Consider the following 25,418-nt stretch of genomic DNA (forward strand, 5'->3'; position numbering starts at 1 on the left):
GATGCCTTATCAGTTGCTCAGAATGCCGAGATCCACCCATGTGGTTAGTGGACTCATTTACCTTCCGCCTGATTTCTTCATGATTTCCCGGTGCAGTTGATTGCCTCTAATTTGAGCCAAGCATCTGGGGAAGGGGACTCATTGTGATACAAGAGCGGAGACTATGGGTCTTTGGATAGCGTCATGCCAGCTAAACGATCTCCAGTGGACGTAGGCTTAAATGGAGGCTAAATGGCGATGCAGAACGCTCCTCTATCTGAGGCTCATTACCCGCCTCTCAATTCCCCCAGAGACCTGGCTCAGCTTCACGCCGAGCACTCTCCTGCCAGGAGGAGGCTGATTACAACATTTTGCTCGACAAAAGCCCCCTTCCCCCTCGCCTCTCTCACCGCTTCCTGTCTTCTCCCTCGCCCTCGCTCTCTGGTCAGCCGCTTCCCTCTGTGTTTCTTTCACGCTCCCTCTCTCCTGCACCGTGCCGGCGCCCCAGGCGATTCGAGCTCTGACTGATTCGTCTTTGTGTCCTGCCTGTGATTGCAACACTTAGAGACAGGCGAGCCATGAATGGTATAGGAGAGTGTTTACTCACTTAGAGACAATAAGCAAAATTATGAATCACACAGCAGCGTGTAATGCAGACAACAGCAGTAATGGCAACAACAACACAAAACTGTACGGAAATCAAAAGCTGTTTGAAACTGAATCACAGGAGAGCCGCAGAACGGCAAGCAGATGGGATAAACACTGATGTACGAACAGGATATCATCCAGCCAGCGAGGAGCGGAGGCCTACGCATTTCTCTGCCAAGGCTCGATGTACTCCAGACCCAGATGGGCAAAGATGTCCTTTTCAGTCGTAGCTGCCAGGAACTCTTTCTAGAGAGAGGACAAACAAACAAAAAGTCAGTGACTTGTGCAGGAATCTGTCTCGGTGACACGGGTCCAAATCCATAAATTCTCAATTTTAAGCTTGAAAATGCTCGGGTCTTGTACTCGCCGCCTGAACGCTGCTTGTGTTCGCACTCCTATCTCTCCTGCAAGCTGTCAATATCAATTTAGGATTTTATTCACCCTGTTTGTGCCAAGGTTCAAACACGCCGCGTGTGCGCCGATTTACATTTGACCGTCCACCACCCATAAACACCCTAACCTTGCTCTAAGTGATTGCACTCCTCAGCAGATGAGTATTTTCCCTGACAAATCACGACAGGGCTATTAACTGCTGGCCGTCTACCAACGCCATGCGCTCGGGCTATGTCTCTATAGGAGTGGTGACGAGGCCTGACTCACCTTGGGAGTGAGACAGCCTGGAGAGAGATAAAGAGAGAGAGAGAGAGAGAGAGAGGGCTGTGATTCTGACACATCCTGCCTTCAAGTGCTAAACTGGACCTGACATGTTGCGAAGAGATGGCACCGAGAGCACCTCGGCTCCCGCTGCCAGGAGAAGGCAGAGATAACTGAGAACAACTAGTAGGCAGCCAGGAGAGGGGAAAACACTACAAGGCACGTCTCCCAGCATACTGGCTTGTTACTTATAATGCAAATGACAGGTTAGCCGTGCAGCGGGGAGGTTCGGGTTCACACGGCATTAAGCTCAGTTCATATCACACCTCTTTAATTCTCGGTTAAAGTTATAAATAAGCTGGGTGTTATTTGTTGTTTTGGCCATTACACTATACATCATCACTGCTGTGATCTGGAACAGGGCGGCAGCGAAGTCCGACAAGGCGAGAAATGAGGGCAAGAAGCAAACAGTTTTAACCAGATTATTTTAAAGGGTAACTCCACCAATTCTACACATTAAAGTGTGTTTACAGTGTGTCTTGGGGAGTGCTACTGCATATGTGAAAAAAGTAGTATAAAGCCTTTTGTGGCTCCAGGGGAAGTAATCTGATACATTGCCCCCAATGATGTCGCTCAGTGGCTAAGTTGCATTGTGGGCAATGCAGGCACTTGGTTTTGAAACGGAAGAAGAATGCGTGGAATAAAAAAGGTGATCTCTCTGGTTCAGCTGTATTGATTTTATTCATTTATTTTTCCATAAGGAGTCCAACAGTCTTGTGGGAGTGCAATACTAGACCGGTGGACTGCTTTTTAAAACCTGGCGAGTGACATCACGCTGGCTTCTGGCCATATAAATGGCTTACTTGGGGGTAGACGCACCTCTGCCAGTCGGCTGAGGGGCATCAAATCTGCCAATTATATATCCATGAGAGGAAACCAAATGTTTGTTAAGACTGGGTACTTTCTCCCATGTGAAGCCAGGCCTCAGCAGGAGGAGGGCTTGGAGGCAGTGGAACCTCATGAGGAAACATGATGGGATACTTTGGATCAGTGTCATCTTCCAGAGGAGGAAATCCTATGTTTGACAAATCTATGTACTTCTTTTCATTGTTGACTCCCATGTGAAGCCCAGCCTCAGCAGGAGGGCTTGGAGGCAGTGAAATCTCACAAGCCAATACGCTGAGAGGCTGGGACTTAAGATAGGCCACTTCCTCATCCGGAGGAGGAAACTCACTCTATGTCATTCAAATCCAGGTACTTCTTCTCATTGTTGTCTCCCATGTGAAGCCAGGCCTCAGCAGGAGGAGGGCTTGGAGGCAGTGGAACCTCATGAGCCAACAGGATGTGACATTTTCGACCAGCATCGTCTTCCAGCGCATGTTTTTTAGATCCATGTGAAGCCGAGCCTCAGCAGTATTCACTGCCACCATCCCTTAAGCCCCCTAACACTGAAGTGGCAGATGTCCACAGAGTGGAATGACAGAGTAACACAAGATATAATATTGTGATATGTGGAACGTGATACAGCGATTCTGCCTGAATTGATAGACTGCAAGACAATCATCGACGATACATCATAAAGACTGTGTCACTGAAAAAGAACCAAAGTAAAAGGCAAAAAGCAGGAGTTATGTATAAACACTGCTTTGTGGCGTCTGTTGTACTGAATTTGACAGATGAATAAAACGATGTACAAAAATGTGCATTAAAGAATACATTAAAATTGCTATACGTATACCTACACACCACCTTATTTAGGTTTTTGTGGTAAAATAAATAGAAATATATTGTATATATAACTCCTTATTTCAAATTCATCAATCCTTGTAGGGTTTTTATGTGAATGACAGGAATAAATGGAAACAGCATTTGCCCTAAGTTCAGCTCATAACAACGCGCTGTGTCCTGCTGCCCTACCTCAAACAATGCAATCAAACTGATTTTGTTTGTATAGACCATAATCATGAAAGCACTCACAGCTATTGCTATGCTACTTTAGAGTCTTAAGAGAACCTCTAAACACGATGGAGTTATAAGGAGGGATTTATAAGTGTTTTTATGGACGTTTAGTGAGCTGGACAACAGAGACACCAAAATGTGTGAAAGGACCAAGTGTCAGATTTGTTTTTATTTTGACGTGACTGGTTATGACTGGAAAGAAAGGGTGGTAGTGTTGATGCAAATTGCAGGTCGAGAGGGTAAAATTTTCATTTTCCATCTGACGACAAAAATAAGACCCCGGTTATTATAACGCTTTGTATCCTTCGGGGTCCACCCAGGAAAATCTGTCGACTCTGAGATCAGATGAATACCTGAGGTTAGTTCTGTTTTAGTTCTCATTTTCTCTTGCACACAAAAACATTTAATCAATGGTGTCCAGAGAAATATTATCTTTCTCTACAAAGAACAGAGTGTTGTTAGTGAGACAGTATTCTCTTTAAGCGAGACTATCCCAGGGCCCATTAAGTGGTCCACCACTGCCTGTATTTTTCACTGTTCTCATAACCCTGAGCCCATTTATTGCTCTAACCACTCAAAACACAGGAAATGCACACACGCACACACGGCGCCGCAATTTATGATGCTGCAAGCTGTGCAGTATCAACCGTACAGGTGATAAAAAGTGGAGGAGGAATGAAAGAAAACAAAGAAAAGAGCCTGCTGGACAAGGCTGATGCGATTTGGAGTAAATCCACATTGCTATCAGCACATGGCAGGGCTTATTGTTTACAGGAAACAGAGGACAACTCGGGAGATCCAACTAAAGGAGAAAACACAGGGTTCAGATGAGATTCTCAACATTACCAATTTAGCCATTGTCCTGGATCAGGACTAAAGCCCTCTCTCCGCTGGACTGTCCACTTTCCTCAACTCCTACAATGCTTACATTCCCTCAGGGAGACGCTGCTTTATTTACTTTGCACAACACAGTGTGGGCTCTCTGAGAGATAAATCCACAAACCTTATGTACCTCTGAGTTCTCCCCTTTAGGCATACGCAGGGAAACTCTATTTGAAATGGCAAAAGCAGCATTTATTCCAGGGCTTTTTTGGTATATCAAAAGCAGCTTAGAGTTAAAGAACAGAGCGGCGGTTAATTAGAGGGAGAGGTTATCTGTCTGAGACACACAGGTTCTCAGTGACTGGCAAGCCATCAGCACCACAGGCCAGAATGGAAGCAGTGTGTGTTACCGTGAGCCAGTGTCCTTGACTTAATAAGCCGCTAATCAGCTACATGTTTCTCTGTCCGCCGCGTAATGACATCCCTCGTGGACGTGAACACATATCAGTTCCTGCAAAACATCTGCCCCTTCTCTGCTGCCCGTCATCCTCTCTCTGCCACCCGGCCCACTGCTTGATGGATGGAGCTGATGGACATGGCTGCCTGCCCGGCTCTGGCCCGACTCAACTGACACATCAAAGAGAGGGAGGGAGACAGAGAGACAAAGAGACAGAGGGAAGGCCTGGATAGCTGCTCAACACAAGCATGCCAGCCAGCATACAGTATGAAGGACAGGAACATGGAGGGAGCGCAACATCAGCCCGAATGAGTATAATAACCACTTAAAGGCACATTATGTCACTTTTAGAATTGCCGCACCATTTGGCAGCCACAGCTTTTGCGCTAGGAGACGAGTGTGTGTGTCAGGTGTGTGTGTGAAGGTGTGTGTTTGTATCCATAGTTATAGAATGCCAGGAATAAGTCCCAAAACCTGGAAATAAGTTTGCATTTTTGTACTTCTGGTTCCCTCATCTCGAAGTAAATGGGATTTTTGAATGATTTTTCAGTTAGATGCCTGGTGTAAAGTCTGTGGTGAACATATGCTTAAGATACACGTTTGAATTATTAAAATGTTTTTAAAAGGCGCTTGCTAACAAGCGGCTAAAGGAGACTACAGAGGTTGTCGGTGACATTAAACGTCATCACACCGAACATGGAGGCTCATCTACTCGCTAGTCCGTCTTTACAGGCCGACTTCAGTTGCAAACTATTATTACTCTAATTTTTCCATTAAAAAATTATAAAATCAATTCATGATTTGTCTGCAAGTTTATAATAAAGCAACACAGTGGGCACATTGCCATGTTTATAGGTCAACACCCTCCTCAAAGTGTCCTCTTCTCTAGCATGAGTATAAGTTGCTGAGAAAACTATGCGTGGGAATGCATGTGTGTTTCCTCATTATAATGAAAACTGCTCTAACTGTGATGAAGGCTCACATTAACTTTAATCAACAGACGCCCACTTCATTTCTGAGCAGTTGTTTTTTTCTCAAAGTTTGGCATGGTAAACATCTCTAAACGCTATGATACCCATGAGCCTCAGCTGCTGTTGTTTGGAATCGTAGCATTAAAAAAAATTAACACATAATATTTGCAATTGGGAACAATACGCTGTGCCAAAGTAGCTGAATTCATCCTCAATCCAAAAGTAAACTGATTTAATCTGCTGAATGTTTCCTGTGCAGACAACAGGATTTTGAGCTTAGTGACTGGATGATTGTGACCAAAATTCATAAATCAGCAAACCAGATATATTCTACAGTCCTACAGTTGTGTCCATCAAAGCCCTTGAACTGCTTCCACAGTCAGCTAACTCAATACGGATCTCACATGACTACCAAGGTTAAGACTGGTCATATTAGCCACAGCAGCTGGAATGACTTGGGGATGTATCAAATGAAAAACGGACCTACACGCTCCAAAAAAGTAAATCAAGTTCAGTTTATCAGCAATGGGCACTTGTGTTTTAAAGTTGAACCAGGTCAAGCGTGATAGCGAATGAATGACGAGAGGGTGCGGCGTTAGCGAGAACAAAGCAGTGAATCAGAGGAATAAAACATTATTTTCTGATCATTTCATGGCAGTTACTTTATAAAGCACAAATTAGCAAACCTACACAATCCTCCAGATTTTGTGTGAATGCACTTAATTCTGTCCACTGTTCTGTCTCTCTGCTCTGTGTGTATGTAGCTCAGCCCTGCCCTCAGTCACAGTCACAGACCTGCAGCTCTTTAACCATCTAACCATCTCATTTAACAGAATGAGAGCAGAAGATAAAGATGGAGACAGTGATTTAACCTGTTCGCTGCGTTTTACCGACCTCAAATCCTATGCACGTTATTGCCGCTGTTATCTAAAGGTTGACACCCAGAATAAAACTAAGAAAATAAAAAAAAAAAACAGGCAGAGTACTCAGATACCACCACACATTTCTAGTGAGTGGATTAATTTTATATGAGACTATACATTTTCTTTTTGGAAAATCCTGCATAGCATAGCTGCAAATGTTAGTGTGTGTACAATTAAGCATCGTCTTATTCAAACACTGCAAATGTAAGTATTGGACTGAGAGAGACATCTTTAGGAACACGAGGATACAACAGAAACCAAAAGACTGCCAAACGATCCAGGCTAAAGGTCATGTGGTGAAGTATGCAAAGCACAACCTGAAATCCATGCAAATCCACTTATACAAAGTCCCTGGTAGGAAAAATGTATCTGAACAAAAGCCTCAGTTAAGAGTGCCGTCATCTCACTTACAGGGCTGACTGCCTGCATGGGCAGAGGAGCGATGACCATGTGTCGAGTACTCAAATACTGAGGTCAGACTAAATAGCAGATGCACGTAGGGCCTTCAGCAGCATCACTTTCAATGTTGTATTTTAAGGTGAGAGGAACATATTCATAGTTAAGTATTTAATGTCTAAGGACAACCACCTTTATATACAGAGTCCAAGGTATACTTCCGTCAGAGAAGGCACACTCAAAGGCAGAAAGAAATGTGATGTTTTTTTCACATGAATTCAGGTTATCAGATCAACTAATGCTCCCAGTCACCTTCTTTTATTTGGACTTCCTTCTTCTCACTGACAGTTAGAAACAGATTACTTTATTGCCAAGAGATCAAGAAAAAAATCCTTTGATTGCCTTTAAGTTAATTTGTCTTTATTGCAGAGAGAAGGAAAGGGCTGACAGGGGCAGAAAAAGTGGGAAGTCGATTATGCCCCAGTGTCTTCCTCCTGCAACGATCCGCTGCACACCCACACTTCCCCTGCGCTCCGGTCTGCAAGAGCTCAGTTCACAGGACAGCCAGAGCAACCAGAGAGGGCACAGACACCTCACTAATCACACCAGCAATTAGTGCAAGCATCATAAAGCACGGCTGCCTATAAAACAGCTATTGAGTTTAGTGTTATCGTCATTACCTGTCCTTCCCCAGCCTGCTAATCAGCCCGTGCACCGGGCAGAGAGGCAGACGGGTAGCAAATAATGAATTCCTAATCAGAAACAATGGGATCCTCACTCAGCGTCCCTGGTGTTATGGCTCTTTGCTCCCGTGGAGGAGTAAACATTTGCAAATCAAAGTTATTTAGTTGATTAGGCTGCCCAAAGGTAATGAACAGATACAGCAAAGAGTCTGAGAGAAGAGTAATACGGGCTCTGTTATTCCAGTGCCCTTATGATGTCGCCAAAGTAAAAACTTTCACACCTTTTTAATTAAAAAAATAATTTGCATATCATTGAATAAAGGAATTGGATTGAGGCAATGACAATTTATTATACATTTCTTCACAATGTTATGGTGCCTGTTAAAGCTGCGGCAAATGTGCTTCTTGCTCACCATGTATGCAAAGAAAGTCGTGATTCATTACCGAAAACTCTTATTTGTTTGTGATATTCTGAATTCTTGTTGTCCTGTTACTTAAATATCAGCCTTGAGATGTTCTCAAGTGTTTTTCCCACTCAGGTCCACAAGGGCAACGCTGATATATGCAATTTACACACGGCATAACGTCAGGTCACACAAGTTGAGTTGATTAAGAGGAGGAGGCTGTGGCTAAGTGGCCACTTATAGTGTTATTAGTTTAATTATTTATAAATCTTTTCACTGTAAGTAAGTGGAACGTACGCAGTGAAAATATCACTGAACAAATGTTGACTGTGAATACAGATTTACTGAAGAAATCAATCAAGGTCTTTCTGCACATCCAAAACTTCAGTTCAGACGACAAATATGTTATTAACTGAAGTAATGAAGTTTGGATGACACTGACATTTTCAGCAAGAACAGCAAAACCAACAAACCCAAACAAGATTTCTCAATAGAGTGTAAAGAGCATGTCCACCCACAGTTAATCCACCATTGTTAGTATTTCTCCAACTTCCACAATTCAGACAGATACAATAACAAGGTATTAATTTAAAGGTCCTGGGTGTTTTTTGATTTATCCATGTTTAGGGGCAGAAATTTTATATAATGTTATTGTGTTTTTATTAGTGTATCATTTCATGCTCCTATGGCGCGCTGCAGGCATCAGATCTGAAATGCCAACACCACAGATTTAGCAGTATTTTGGGAAAAGTCGCTATTCATATGCATTACTCATAGTGATCTCAGTCGTGCCCATCTGTGAGTGCATGTTCATACATTGTCGGATGCAGCATGTCAAACCCGAAATGAAAGCTCCGCCTCTGAATAATTATTACATTTACCTCAGTGTTGATGATCTGGACACTGGGTCTTCATTTGAAGCCTCCAAACTGAAACGAGGTTGGTGAATGAATCAAGGCAGTTTGACGCACCTCATAATGCTTTTGATGCGAGCATCAGACACTTTCAGTGCGTTTCGCCCTTTATAATGAGCCTTTTACACTGAGAGGGTATATGCTAAATATTTTTATATTGTCAACTCTGTAGTAATTAGGGGTAGACTGATTATTGGCCCGGGCAGATGGACGATAAACTAATTTAAAAATGTGCTACTTTGGCTCTGATGAAGCATCCTCTCACACAATGTCACGTACACAATAATATCTGATTGGGACATCAGTCGACCCCTAGCAGTAATCTAGCTACTGTACTGTATGTCCAACTGATGCGGTCTTACGGAAGTTTTTATCCCACTGTAACTATCCACTCTGACCTCATGTGATTGTCCCATTACATTGCCTAAAATCACATATGCTAAAGACCATTTAGGGTCTGTGTCCACATAACGTTCTTCTCTGAGCACCATCGTCCTTTTTCAATTGCCCCCCATGAGGAGAAGATGTCAGATCGCTCCGCCTTTTTCTAATGTGGCCACTCCCAGGACTTCTAGTTGAAAATCAATGAAGTTTTCAGAAAGGCTCTGGGCTCGTCACCATTTCTCTTTCTCAGGCAACCAAATTAGATCAGGTGGGACTTGTCATCCGTCACCCTGGTAACCAAGAAAAAAGACAGCAGACTGTCTGTACACTGAATGTTGCTGGTGAGTGCTTTTATCACCCGATGCGTTGTAAGCTCATTATTATCTGCGTGGTCCGCCCTCTGTTACTCTGTGCAACTGAGTGACAACACTGGAGGCAATTTATCAGATCACATGCAGCTCAGAAACGCTTCGGGCAACTTTTTTCACACATACCACACAGCATTTGAAGACTGGTGTCCATGAGTGATTTGCGCAGCATTGATGACATACCCAGACAAAGAAATCTAAAAAAATTCTATGAGTCAGTGACAACAATTCTGGCTTTGGCTACCTTTGTTAGCATCAGCTAATATCAAAGTTAACAGTGTTTTCTCTCATTGCACAAGCGCTCCCACCCAGCACTACGCAGCGCCACTGCTCGCACTTTTCTACCAGAAAGAAACACTGTGTGCACATGGGCTCCTAAAAAGTGTTTTTCATTCGAGCCTCTGTGTCCCCACCACTTTCGAACACAAAGTGACGCCCTTCAGTGCCCTCACCCTCCTCATCTGCATTTATTAGCCCTGCTTCTTCCCAAGGTTCATCACTGAATTTTTTCGGAGGAATCTTGTGAACTTGTGAAGTGTGAGAACCGCTGTCTGCCGCAGTCGTGTGAAGTTCTCTCTAATCTGTGGAGCCTGTAATTGTAGCCCGAGTCTTCCTCGTATGGACCCAAACAGAACACTCTTCTAATGATAACAATAAATTAACTTTCTCTGCTCCACTGAAGCCCATAAATAATTAATTGGTTTGTTGAAGAGGGGCTGGTTTTGCATGACCAATTTGCTTCCTGCTCCAGACAGTGTGATCGGATGCTGCTGCCTCAGCACTCCTTTCACTCTGCTCAATTAAAACAGCACATTGGCAAAATATGAGCTTTGTTTGGCCGTTTTAACAACATGCTTATATTGTGATATAAGCCAGGATCCTCTGAGTCATTTTATCGGTTACATCACCGGAGAAGTAGCAAATCCTGGGAGTGAACGTGAATATGCTATACCTGGAGATAAGAAACGCTGCAAGTAAGCTGCCATTAGTTATATGTGTTGCTTTCATACTGACATTACTGTGGTGGCAACTCACTTTTAAACTTGCATAACAAAACTGTGATGTACTTTTTAGCAGCTTTTGAGGGCTGGACCAAATGTTTTTTGTACATTCAATGCTTCTATTGAGGTTTTTTCAGATGAAACTCCAAATGTCCGTCGTTTTAAGATGTCATCAACCCCCAAAAAGCACAAAGCTAATGCAGATATGGACTCTTTTTTAACAAAACACAACCACTTACGTTAGGGGCTTGGTGCAGGGCTATTGAGACCAAGGACCATCTAAAACCGCTTCTGACTTTCATTTTTAAAAAACAGAGCTAGTCATGTTTGGATGCCAATGAAGGCGTGCAAAGCCAGGAGCAACACCTGTAACATGGTGTAGTCTTCCATTGCTGTTCCTAGCAATACTGAGAAATTTGAGATGTATACAGCGACTAAATGATGCGACTCAACGGTGCCTCTTATGCCCAAGGAAAAGCAATCTGGCTCTTAAAAACCCACATGGACCCAGCACACAAAAGGCGATCATGACCTAATACTTTTGCCCACCTTAGACCGACGTCTGCCTGCAGTGTGCAGCTATAATCTCTTGCTAGCTGGGGCAGATGAAGCACTTTTCCTGATCATATTTCTACATTTACAATTTCAAATTTGTGTTCAAGGTTATAATGCAATAAATCATGGCCTTCAAGTCTGCTGATTTATAATTAGAAGCTAGCAAGCAATTCTAGCAACACAAAACTTTCACATCCATCGACTGGAGGTTGGACAAAAACCCCAAAGCTGTCAAAACCAATTTCAAACAGGTGTTTTGAGACTGAAAAACTTCTACATTTACATGAGTGAATTTCATCCGTCAGGAGGGCCGATCACTGACTGTGAATGCAAACAACTTTTCTGATGGTGAGAGCACCACTCAAAAATCAGCCAGCAGATTCATCAATGAGGGCACTCAGGGTTCTGTGTTTGTGACACGGCATTGGTGGGCTTTGTGCCGGGATTTTGGCTGGACGCAGAAGGCTTTCTTTCTCGATGGCAGTCATTTAGTATTTCGGTGACTCGCTGTGATGTCCCGGTGTCGCATCGGGGAGCCAAAGGTACAACATACTGTGTGTCAGTAATAATCAAGCGGTGCTAGGTCATTTTGATGTCAGAGCCCTGGAATGTGTGCTTAGAGAGGGACTCGGTCAGAGGTCTGTGGCGCAGGAAGCTGTTACTCTCTGGCACATATGAAGAGATCCAAAAACTGCCAACGCGTCATGGTGCACAGAGTTAAAAGGCAGACAAACTATTTCTTCTTCTGTACACTGAACAGTCTCCTACTTTGAAAAATGGTGCACTTAGGATCTGGGAACATGTCGCCAACATCTCCTCCCACGCCAATTTAATTTAAGGTTCTGTAAATTTACCTCAGAGTCCCGTTGGGGGAGGCTTTTGCAGCAGAATCTTTTGGCGTTTTTTTTTCTCTCTGAACTGTTCTCTCCATCACTAAACTGTCAGAGCACGGCTGCTCAGACCAGACCGCTTTTAAAAGGAAAGAACAGAAGTGATCTTATTTGTGGTGACTCATGTCAGAGCCTACACTGGCTGATTAATGCTTCTCTCCCAATCGCACCCTGTTTGCAATGGTGTAACTGTGGCCACAAGGTGACAAAAAATCACTTGCTACTTCCTGTGCGTCTGTACCATTACAGAAATAGAAATGCAGCTTCTTATCACAGCTCTGCCCTCTCATATTTTGTCCAAACGAACCGCAGCTGTTGGTTCTGCAAACAGAGAATGCATCACCTCAGTGCAGGAGGGCTCTGATCAACAAACAGTGTTCAGAATAGCTCATGTACAAACTTGAACATGAACTGGGGACAGGCTGAATCATCAGCGTATGGCATCAACTGACAACAGGGCTGCTAAACAGATTGAATTATATTAAACATTTGCTTATTTTTCAGAAATATCTACTAAATCCTGGTCCAGCCCTTCATGTGCTCTTGGATCTTTATTAGCACTGAATAAGTCAATTAGTATATGAGTGCAGGCTGTATACATCACACCAACACACCTAGACAAAACATGATTACTATTACGTGACCATGTATCAATCAACACATGAATCTTTTCCTTCAGTCAAGGTCAAAGATATTTTCTCACTGACTGTGTACGACCCTGATTCCAAAAAAGTTAAGTTGTAAAATATAAATCAGTCACATTTGTGTGATGGGAAAAAAGAACATGAAATACACACGTAGGAGAAGTTATCCTTTGTTTGTGTTAAATGTTGTGAAATTGTTGGGTTTGTGCAAAGTTGGAACCCAAAAGCACACACAATGACAGGCGGGTCGAAAAACAAAATAAAGCTGAAATCCAAGGGACCAAAATACAGACAATAACAAGGCAGCAACACAAGGTCAGGCAACAAAAGCAGTCCGATAATCCAAGAAAAAACAAAAAAAAACACAGACACGCAGATGAAAGCAGAGGCACTGAGGATTCAGTGGGAGAGAACGCAAGACTGGGAAACTGACGTAGAAACAGATAAACTGACTAAAGCCTAGTCCACACTATACAGGTACTTTTGTAAACTGGATTTCAGAAAAAAAAAAATATCTCCATCCAAAACGTTTTAGCACGGATTCAGAAATAATCTCCATCCACAAAACACACCTGAAAAACGCATGCCTCATGGCCAGTCACTTACACTGGGCAGGTGTGAAGCAGACCGTATACTCTGGTCAGTTGCTTAGAAACAGAAGATATTATGAATGAGGCAGGGAAACATGTCTGCTCTTTACAGAATGCTCTGGGATAGTTTGTCACTAAAACATTGCAAGCACCCGTTTGTGTGACTCTTTTTCATCAATACAATATCATTGTCCGTTTGTGTCTTTCTAAATATAATGTTAAACAATAACATCCATTCTGTCGTTGTACAAACTCAAATACTCCAATATCATAACATATGCTTCGATTATTTGCCAATAATGCTACAAATGTGATAAACGTGTGCGTCTGCGTCATCGTTTCTGTCCACCCAGATGTAAACACTGAAAACAGAGTTTCTGAATATCTAAACCTGGCTGGAGCTTTTGCAAAAGCTCTATTTTCAGTGACCTGTAACATCGTTTTTGTGCATACACAAGCTTAATTTCAAGAAATACCTGTGTACAGGGCCCAAGAGAGGGGGAAAAACACAGACTTAAACACACTAGAGCGTGAACTCTAATAAGGGACAGGTGAAACAAATAGGGCAATCATAAAAAGGCAGGAAAACACAACAAAGATTAAAGCAGAGCGGGATACATGAGAATAAAGCATACCAAATAAAACAGGAAACAACTAAATCGAAACCCCAAATATGACAGAAAGGGTATCTTTCAACCCAAACCATGTTTTCCAAAACCAAACCAAAATCTTCTGTTGCCTAAACATCACTAGACTTATACTACAATGGTCCTGGAGCAACATTAAGATGTTCCAGGGACAACATCAACAAGGCAATATCAGATAGACTGACGTTCACCACTTGTTTGTAGAAAGCATATTCATACATGGGCTCATAAACCGTGATGATTCAGTATAGTCCGCTCAGTTTAAGAATTTGTTCGTACACGTCACCTCCTGCAACCGGATCTCCTTTTCCTGGTATTCTGCAGTGAAACCAGCCTTTGTCTTTTAGAGGGCATGACAGTACAGAAACCACAAGATAAGCCTGAAACACCCCACTGATTGTTCAGCCGATTGTCCCTGTAAATAAATCATGCTGCAATCTGAAACGGGAGCCCTGGACAGACGGGTTCCTGTGCCGCCGCAACGGCGGTGTCAATTAATGTTACATGACAAGCGGACACGGCCCAACACTGGCCCCTTCCCGAAACCTTCTGCCATTCACTTTCATCAATAATGGAGCAGGATCTGTCTCCTGAGTGAGCCGAGACCCCGGTTCAGCTCAATCCCCAGGCAGCACCTCCGACATTCCCGTCTCCCTCATTATGTGCACGTCTTTGTCCTCACCTTCTCTCGCGCAAGTTCACAGAGCCAACTCATGGTTGATCACAGGATTCAGGGCGATAATAGCTTGCCATTGAAATACTTTTTTTTTTTTTTTGGTCATGCAAAGCACAGGCTCAATAGAATCTATTAATACTTTCTACCCTTTTTATTCACCCATTAAGCACTGGCAAGAGGCACTGTGTGGGTGGATGGGAGGCTGCAGAAGTGGAGGCACAGGCACAGTGGGTGAGGTGACGATGGTGAAATGGGTGACAGGGGGAAAGAGGGGGCGGTAGAATTCAAGTCCAGCAAGTGAACAGAAAATATCCATGTAATTATCCTGAATGTGCTGCTCTTCTTTTAGAAATTTCCATCCACCCAAATGTGGCCATCAGTCTTCTTTTCCCCCTTAATTCCCCTTTAATTTCAGTCGATTTTTCAACAGGTCCACATTCCCTCCTCTATCATTACCCCCCTTCTGTCAGGCAATAGCTGTCAATATGATTTATCATTGATTGCTAACTGATGCCGTTGTCCCACTGTGAAGGCTGATTAGATGACCATCCTGCTGATACAGCCTCGCCAGGGATAACGTTCTCCGGGAGTGGCGACAAAACCTTCCTGTCTCTTCACATGTCACTGTATCCATCTCTCTTTATCCCTTCTTTTATTGCCATGACTGTTTGCCTTCCCATAGCACTTTCCCACACCAAGCATCATACAGCAGCCTCTTAAAGCAGCCAACGTCCTTATGGAAACATATACTTGTCGTGTCATCATAAATCACAAAGTGCAGCTAAAAATGTGTCTCCTTCCCCGTGATGTTGTAGATTTGCCCTATTTGCCCCAGAAAAACTGTGGTGTCAGGCATGAGCAGAATCTTCCACGCCTGGAGAAAGTGATGAATGGAAACATAATAGTGTAGTACAAACTATCTGACAAACAGCAGCAAGAAGCCCTCCCTACACAGAAAGAGGACGTCAGCACTGGTTTTATGCCTGTTTGATCCCTTTGTTATCATTTGGTATGAAGCACCACATGCTAGCAGTTCATTGGACTGCACAAAATTTGGATCTTCAATAACTTTGTGTTGTCAGTCAGGCTTTTTATTAGTTCAATACTATTATTCATGACCAAAGCTATGTCATTCCCATCAGCTGTACTGGTACTAATTAGCGAATGCTAGAATGCTAACACACTAAATTAAGCAGATGAACATGGTAAACATTAAACCTGCTCATATTAGCATTTAGCTCAAAGCGTCGCTGTGCTGGACTGAACTTCCAGGTCTGGAAAATTAAGCCAAGTGCCCTTCCCCTGCATTCTTACTTATGGCCAGGAGGAGGCGCCCCACTGGTTGCAAAAAGAAGTCAGATTGTATGTAAGCTTATGAGAAAATGACCCCACTTCTCAGTTGATGAGTTTATGGTCTCAATCAGTAGTTTAAAGTCTTTTGTCACGGAGTCTTTTGTTCACGGTTGCTAGTATGGCTGGTTGTACATGTTAGTCTTGTTTCTTCATTATAGTGTCTGTTGTCTGCAGGTTGCGTGTTATGTGTATTGTGTATGCTGATCATGAACAGCATCACTGAAGAGCCTGATGGAAAATTATGTCCGGAATCTTCTTCATCACAACTTCCAAGTAAATGCTAAACGTATTAAAAAATATAACAAAATGCATGTGAAACAAACGGTGAAAAGATTAATAAAGATGATCATCATGCCAGTAAATCATCACGTAAACCGGATGCTGGTGGACCATTTATTAGCTGGCTGCTCTGTAACAGTTACTCCATCACTGTGCACCATTATTGCAGCAGCCCTCCCACTTCACACTCCCCAATCATTCCCATTAAAGTCCCTTAATTGTTTCTCTGACCTCTATGTGGAACGACCCAATCACATGGCAACTGTATCCTGAAATGAATGTCCATATTTGCATTGTTCACCTGTCATGGGGGCGTCATTACTTGGGTGGTTGGAGCGAACAGGCTTCTTGTTCAAGGGGAGGGAGGACAAAAGAAGGGTTCTCACACATTTGTGCTCATGAATATCGTCATCTTTTTTTCCAATGACTGTGCTGTCACACAGAAAGACATGTGGACAGCTGATTTTAAATGTCCTGCTCCTCTGGTTGCAAACTACAACTTTTCCTTGAGATTCGCAAAAAAATATATTACAATAAAGCTTTTTGAAAAAATATTTTGACACATTTTAAGGAAAATCTTATAGCTGTTTTCCACAAAAACAAGCTTAAATCGTGACCAGAGACTGGTCAGAAATCTGAGGAGTGGAATTAGACTTCACTGCAGCAAACACCTTCACATTACACTCAATGAATCCTGTCACTGTATAATCCATCATACATCTTTGCTGATCTACCTGTCTGCAATCATTCCACTCGGCTTCCGTCTTACAGTCAGAGCCTTTCAAGACCAACTCAGGGACACAGCAGAGAAAACGTCCACACCGGTGTGATCAAAGCAAATCCCTGAAGTGAAAAATTCCTTGAACCCTTTTTGACTGGCAGGGAAAAAAGAAAAAAAAAAGGGAAATATGTGCAGGCTTTTATGGCAAACCAGCAAACTCCTGTCTTTGTAATGCTGAGTGGCAGCTCCCTCAGAGGCGAGCAGGGTTTTTAATCAGAATAAATGCAAGAAGACACTCAGACCTGTTGCGTGGCTACAGCATTAACATGGACAGAGAATCGACTGAGACGTTCCAGCCATGTAGAGGAGATCCTCTTTACTGCACCTGCATACAGACTGAAAGCAAATGACTATCAGTCAAAGATAACAAGCCGGCCAAAGTGTGGCAATAATGGATCAAACAAGGAGGCTTCAGATGTGTTTAAGGATTGTACGGACATGAATGAAAGCAGAAGTTGCCTTTCCTCCCTTTTACCAGCTACTGCCGCGTGCCACGCTTATATTGTTCCAACTCCTATCTCAGCAAGTACACAAAGACCTCATTTACACCTTGTAAGACAACCTGGATCTAGATATACTATCCAGATAATTACCAATCTGATGGTATTCGCCATTATCTGTTTTCTGTCTGCATTGATTAGATCCTATTATGGATGAGCACTGTGCAAGGCAGGTGAAAAGGTGAGGAGGTGACAACAGAGACAAACATAAGATACAAAGTGCTAAACGTATTTTTTTTTCTTCGTCCTTGAAAGAATTATAGTTTGTTAACCAGCATTTTGGCCTTTTTGTTTTGGAGAGAATTACCTCTTCTTAGACGTGACTTGATTGGACCATGGTCATTACAAGAGCCGATCCATTCTCCAATCCATTCTTTAACTTGGCTGGAATGTCCAGATAAGGATGTGTGATTATCCCTTAGTGACTAAATAAAAGAAACCTGTGCTCAGAACCACTTTTGACCACCTCCTGGCCCTGACATACACTGCCACACATCATGGCGGTGACTCAGATAAAGACCTGGAGTGTCCCATTACTTAAACTGATTATGCAGGTTAATGGATGGATGCGTCTTCCTGCAGATGCCTCATTCAAGTTCCTCCCATGGTGTGCAATGGGACCGACTTCAAGGAATTGTGGTGGCAGGGTCAAATTGGTGATTATATCCCACAACTCTATTTTGATGTTATCTTACCTATTAGGCCCTGTGTCACCCAAAATCTATCAAGTTCATCCTCCAAGGGCAGCCACAACTCAGACTTACCATGGCACACATGATCAAAGTCTTTATCTGTTAGGGTTGCGTTTCTTATTCTTTGGTCACCGAGTACATGCAATTTGAAACATGCTAACAGCTCTGTGAGGCATGCTTTTAAAAAATGCTAGCAGCATGCTAACATGCTCAGAATGACAGTGTTCACGTGTCTCGCAGATACAATACTATGTTTACCATCTTAGTTTAGTGTGTTAGTGTGCTATCATTTTCTAATAAGTGCTAAAAACAGGCTGATGGGATTGTGAGTTTTGCAGGTATGTGTTTAAATTTCTATTTTTTAACTGAACCACAACTGTCAACCTCATGTGGCGCTAGAGGAAAAGTCAGGGCATCATCTACAGTATACACGTGAAACCTAATTGGGGGAGCTATGTCTGACTTATTTTGCAATTTTCCAAAGTTGATAACTTGACATGCAGCCATTAATACGGTGGCAACAGCAACATTTCATGAAACACAACATTTCACAAAACAACATGAATGTCTTTTCTGAAATGTTTCTGTTTCCAGAAATGTTGTTGTGTTTTCTATGATGTTCATTGTGTTTTGTGAAATGCTCTTGTGTTTTCTGTAATGTCCTTCAGGGCCATCATACATTAGCCAGTGGCATGTTTATTTAAAAACGATTTACAAGCATTGCTTACATGCAAATCACAAATGGTGGCAGCATCAACTGTAGTCCCTAGCAAATTACAGATACATTTCTGAGTCATGCATGTGTGACAAGTGTGGTGTCTGTTTAGATTAGTGAAACTTGTTGAAATGAATTGAGGAGGAAATGATCTCACAACACAAATGGCAGCTTGCATGTTGCACATTTGATGAAACTAACTACTTCCATCACTTTTGTTTTGTACAGCTAAGTGCAACACCATCAATGCCTTTAGGATAAACTCCCACAGCGTGTTCAGAGTTATCCACATTTTTACATATCATAGCATCTTGCCACTATGACAGCAGGCCTTTCAACCCGCCTCGGAGTGTGAACATTTCAGACATTAACATTGCCTTTAGACTTGGCTGAATAACACTTAGTTTAAAGTGTACCCTCGCCTTGAGAATACTAAAACTATCATTAAAAGAAATGTCACAGCAACAAAAGTGAACAGCAGCTTTAGAAGAAAAGCTTAATGCTGTTGCTGCACAACCCAACGCTCCTGGTTTCCACACCTGCACAGCCGTTCTTTCATCCATGTGAGTTTCTTGCTGCATTTTCTGCAGAGATTTTACTGCTGGCCCAGCTCCATGCTCGTTTTGAGTTTGTCACCACACATTGTGAGAATGCACATGTTGGCAATATTCAACATGGTCCAATTTCCCAAATCCTATTTACAAATCCGAATGAATCTTGTAATCTGTAATTTTCTGTCCTTATCTCACGGCTAGGTGGGAGCCTCTCTTGGAAAGCGAGACAAGGTTTTATGAGAGAAATCTGGAGCGGACGGCCTGTAAATATGAGATATGTTGAGATTCTTTAAATCCTGTAGTCTGATCCCAGCTTAAGAACCAACTCCTTATCCAGCTCTGCTCTGCTCCAAGATGTCTTCATGCAGTATATTGGTCTATTTTTATAACTGCCCAATTTTTCTTGGACTGCGCTGTCACATCGCTGTCCAATGTTTTTGAGTTTTTTTGTTGGCTCCAGGGATGATAATCGCCCATTTGATGATGTATGACCAGGAGTCGGGGACATAATATGTTATTACTGGAGACCTGTAGTGATGACATTGGTTCCCGTGGTTATGACATTTCTTTCTGCAGTGATAATGCTTACACCCACAGTGATAACTGTTCTACTCACGGTGAGGATGTTGCCAACCATGATGCTGACGATACTACATGACATCCCATGACAATGACTGAGATGATGACGATTACACGTTCAGTATTATGTCTGTCCTCTGAGCAGTGATGGATACTTACTGACTGACAGACACTATGACTTTCTTTTTTGATATGACTTCCACAGTATTATGTTCATTAAACTCAAGGGGATTTAAATGATTTGATGGCTTTAGAAAACAGCATTTTTTTTCTTTTCTTCCTCATTCCTCAAGTGTTTTTTCAATATTCTCTCAGTATCTTGACCTGACTTGCCAGATCGTTTGAACGATCTGGAAAGGTGCGGATAGAAACTGTTTTGAACAAGGCAGGCACCTTAAAAACCTTGGCAGGTGGTTGGACAAACCATCTGTCCATCACAGTCTATCCTGGGGTAACTCCAACCAAGTGCTACCACCAACAGAGCTAGTTGGTTCATCAAACTCTTAGTGAAGCCAGTCGGGAGAAGAACGAAAACATCTTTTCCATCGAGGGCACGGCCAGTGTTGTTCTTAACCCTTCTTTTGGTCAAATATACTCTCCAGTTCTGACATCACTGATGCTATAGCAGCCACGCTAACCCCTCGAGCAGCCCACAGTTGAAAAAACAGTTGGTTCTCTTGCTGGTTATCACATCCAATCCACACTTGTAGCTGCCGTCTTTAACCGTCATTATTTCCTCAAAGGACGCTGATTGGTTCTATGCCCACATGATCACGTGATCTCACAATCCAGCTGCCTCGTAAGGTAATCAGAAACCATTGTCTGACAGACTATTTGGTCTCTTCCAGCTGGAACAAAGGTACTAGGCTACAGCACCATGAGGTGCCCCTTTGGTAGATAAAATATAATAAAGTGCACTCTAGGGTGCCCTTCCACTTTCACTATAAATGCATCACGACTCTCTGCGCACTGGTGCCCCACCGCATACAGCTGGTGCCCTTTTTATTTTTTTCGCCCCTGCCCCTCAAACATCCTGAGTCCGCCACTACACAGACATACATGTACCCCCTAGGATGAATCAAAATAACTGGTTACTTTTCATCTAGCCCCATCATCAGCTTCCATTTTTAATATGCCCAATACTTTCTTTGTATGATCAACTATCTGCAAAACTAATTACATTCCCATCAGTCTCTACATTGTGTTTGGTGCTAATTAGCAAATATTAGCTTGCCAACACGCTAAACGAAGATGGTGATCCTTATTAGCATTCCTTAAAATCATCTACGTGCATGCTAACATGAGCATTTAGCTCAAAGCTGTTCTGAAGTAAAGCCTCTGGGCAAAGCACTGCTGCAAACTGTCAGTCAGTCTTGTTATAATGCACAGCTAATTAGTGTTAGCTTGTTGTGTTTAGCCCTCATCAGATCACAACTTTAGAGCAACGAGTGCTTGGGAATGGACATGCTGACGTGGACGTTAATCCCTGTCCATTAAAGTGACAATAACAAGCTTAATTCTGATTGAATAAACCAATGCGTTCTGTTAATACTGCTGCTTCATCTTGTATAATTAGTTTTTAAAAGAATGCATTTAAGAATTTAAGTTGAAAACAATCAAAAATTAACCAAAACTATCAACAGAATGTGAAGAAATAGCAGAGTTGACATCATGATGTCTATGACTGTGTTGCAGAAATATCTACGAAAGTTATAAGCTAACTTGTCCACAGCAGTGTAAACACTTACACTCCCCTGGTCCCCGAGCTCCCAGTCTGAACCGCAAGCTGCAGGGCTAACTGTGCTAACTAGCGAATGGCAGCCACAGTCCACAGAGGTTTAGCAGTTACCCTGGTGATACGTTGCCCCCATTTGTTTTGAGTATGAATTTGACAGGTGGCAGATTCTTACATATTGCACCTTTAACAATTGTCATGACAAGGCCCCTCGTCAACACACTGATCACAGCTGAAGCCTTAGTATATTCCATTCACAAGGTTTTCTGTGAGCATTTACACCTTAAACCTTTATACCTTTTATAGACTTTGTAAAAAGGTGTAAATGAACTTGAGACTGCTGCGCCTGACACATGCTCTTTATGTCTCACCAGCATTGTCTCACCTTTATAATCCATACTGCAGCTCCTCTACGTTCTTCACCCCTTTATGTAGCTAAATAAGGGTTAAAAGCAAAAGCGAGCACAATCCAATACGGAGAGAAAAACAAACCACATGTAGCTGATAAAGTAGACCATCGCCAAACAGGAGGAGGCCAAGAGGAAGGAAAGAAAGAAAGAAAGAAAGAAAGAAAGAAAGAAAAAAAACTTGAAATCAATTTCTGCTCCTGAAAATAGAAACACCCAGTGTAGCAATTACCAGTGTAATGTTCCTGGAATACTCCACTTCCGTAACAATAATAAACAGTGACGACACTTCAACTTGTAATCCACTTAGTGTGCCTAATGAAATGCTACATATTGTTTGTACCCATGTAAGACAAAGGAAAAAATAAATTCTCCCTCTGGCTTGCACTTCTTTACCAACACTCAGCCGTCCTTAGTTATAATTTATATGGATATTACCACAAGACAAAGCAGACATGGGTGCATGTCTTATTTTATCGCTATTGGTTGCTTAAAATGTGGGCAGAGAACAGCAATTTGTTTTATGTAGTCTATTTTCTAAGCTGGATTGAAGCTGAGCTAAAGGTTAATAAGGGCTCAGATAAAGACTCAGATATCAGGCACTTTCTCTTGCTACAGCTTGACGATGTCTACAGCAAGTATATCTTTTTGTCTATTGCAAAAGTCATAATCATACTCATGATTGGCAACAACTGGAGAGTAGAAGACAATACTAATGTGGACATCAGTGACAGTGCAACCAGGCTTTATTCTCATTGCTGCCCTCAGGGGGGTTAAAAATTACATTTATCTTCCATTTTTTCCCCATGCCATAAAGTAGGGAACAGAAATACTTGGGGTTCCCTGGTCTTTCATGAAGTATATCAGATATACTTATTAAAAGACCGTCGTATTGAATCGCCCTCTATTGAAAATGTATCGGCCCTGAATCATATTAAAGCACATGTATCTAAATGCAAAACCATGCACACTCCTAGATAAAGTGTTTAAATGAGTGTGAGTGTGTGGTTTAGGGTTAGGGTAGGCCATCTGTGTACATATCTGGGAGTTTGCATGAGTTGAAGTGCATTTCCTTCAGAACCCTGTCTTTCCCATATCGTGAAGCTCTTCTTCATATTGGTAATAGACAGATCCTTTCACTATTCAACCAATACAAAAACAGCTGGCATTCATTGAAAGCTAATAGCCGCACTGAGCGCTGAAAAAAGTGGATCAACTTGTGACCTTGAAAAAGAAAAACCATCACAATGTATCCCTGCTCTTTCAAGCAGCCACACCAGGTCTATTCATCTACCTCTGTTAATTAAAATTCATAAGAACAGACGTGCCACCAAGGTCGAGAGGAAACGTTTGCAAATGTGAGTGGTAAGTGAACAGCCTCCCCCACCCGCTCCACCCATCGCCCCATTTAGAAACAGCAAATTTCCCAGCTCTCCCAGCCTGCCGCCGGGATGTTTAGAGGACAGAGACCCCACCCCTCCTCGGCTCACTTGTCTGTCACAACGTACGCTCAGGTATGCGCGTGTCTTACAGTGACGCCCTGAGGGTCCCTGTGCCACCATCCGCTAAATTAAACCTCCTTCCCCCCTTCCTCTGCTCGCTGAGAGGGGCCTCCTTCCAGGCGGCACTGCAAACACAGCCTGTGTGAGCACCAGGCAGCCGGCCGGGGGAGCATTCGGAAAACCGCCGCTCCCCAAAGCCCAGTGCAATTGCCCTGTTATTGTCCACTCATCCACTGCTCAGAGGGTGGAGGAGGGTGGGGGGTCGAAAAAGAGCTGTGAGCACTCTACATCCAAGATATCGTAATTTGACAGTGAGCTTCGTATTAAATTCAGCTGTTACCCCGGCGGACGGACGTAGAGAGGAAGTAGCGGTGGAGCCGAGAGAACCGTCTTCACTTTGTGATCACATTAAATTAGACATGGTATCCTTGTCAAGGAAAATTGGGGGAGCAATCTGTAGAACGATGTTCATTTAGTTATAGGTTTTTTAAAAATTTAAAGAGGAATCTCCTGTGGACCTTCATGATGCTGTTTGTGCATAAAATTTAAAGCTCTGACAGATTGGCCCATTTATACACATAAAAGAAAAAGCCCGCAGGAGTCTGAAACCAAAGAAATGTGTTTGAACTTAGCTTGTTTTCATGTGAAGAGTGTTTATGTGATTACAGCGTGCTTAGCATTTTTCTGATGGCTTTCATTTTGTTGTAAAAATTAAACATTTTTCATACATACACAAACTTTGTGGGTTTATACAATAATTTTCATTACAGTTTTTATTAACATTTTGAGGTTAGTTGATGTGAACAATATTAAATTAAATATTACACATTCAAATAAATTTGGTATTTAATCTGTTTGGTCCCGGCCTGAATTTATCTTCTCTTTTACTTCAAAATAAAAGTGCCAATAAATTTCATATGGCCTATTTTAAATGTAGGAGTCCTCCAGCGATGTATTTTACTTGCATTAGTGCAGTCTGTTTCTGTGTCTGCATGCACCGTCTGCTTTGGAGTGACGGTATAAAGATATCACAGGTTATGATGAATGCATGTTAGATCAAGCAATATGAATAGCTTTAGCCCATTATTTGTCTAATATGAATAATGTTTTTTTTTTGTTAAAGAATAGGTGGGTCTAGGATCAATCTTTGTATCTGATTAGCTCTTCCTGCCCGGAGTATTCATCTCGATCAATCAGAGCTGCTCTTAACTTTTGTTGCTACGCTTTGTTGTCAGTACATGTAGGAGTCTGTCCTTTGATACATTTCTGTTACTGCTCAATATCAGCTTAGATATTTTTTGTTGTGTTGTAAGTTGACTTTTTAAAGCAATTCTTCCGAGTTTGATAAATACAGGCGCTGATTTATGTACACCACCGTTCATGAGTGTGGAATTGAGTTAAATTTATGTTGTTGTTTTTTTCTTTTTCCTTCAATAATCACTATTTTATCATATAATAAAAGCAGTATAATTCAGACACCAAATACATTATCTACATTTTAAGTACGTTCGACCTTAAAAGAAGGAGAATTAAATGATTCAAACTTCCGTTAAAACTGTGATGTCCCCACAGTCGTGCATGACAGAGGAGAAGATCGAGAGATCTGAGATCATTATTGAAACACAACGGTGCCTCTGCAGTCTTCTCAGTGGTTAGACTATCGGTTTAAAGAGTGATTTGTAATACTGTTAACCCACGACTGACCTTCTGTTTCTATTCTGAAGTTTTAAGACTGGTCAATTCCAGCTTTTTACTG

General features: G+C 42.3%; 1 protein-coding gene across 4 annotated transcripts in view; it reads right to left on the reverse strand.

The window, feature by feature from the left end:
* Nucleotides 1-560: 560 nt before the first annotated feature.
* The window catches only part of dntt (deoxynucleotidyltransferase, terminal), an 82,998-nt gene continuing 58,140 nt past the window's right edge, over nt 561-25,418 (reverse strand). For all 4 annotated transcript variants that reach the window (XM_084375180.1, XM_084375179.1, XM_084375178.1 and 1 more), the window contains one exon: nt 561-873. In XM_084375180.1, coding sequence (XP_084231306.1) covers nt 787-873 — 87 coding nt within the window. In that variant the 3' untranslated portion in view covers nt 561-786. The remainder of the gene's footprint in view (nt 874-25,418) is intronic.

This window comes from Pagrus pagrus (assembly GCF_965226575.1).
Source record: "Pagrus pagrus genome assembly, chromosome: 15".
In the NCBI taxonomy this organism is placed as follows: domain Eukaryota; kingdom Metazoa; phylum Chordata; class Actinopteri; order Spariformes; family Sparidae; genus Pagrus; species Pagrus pagrus.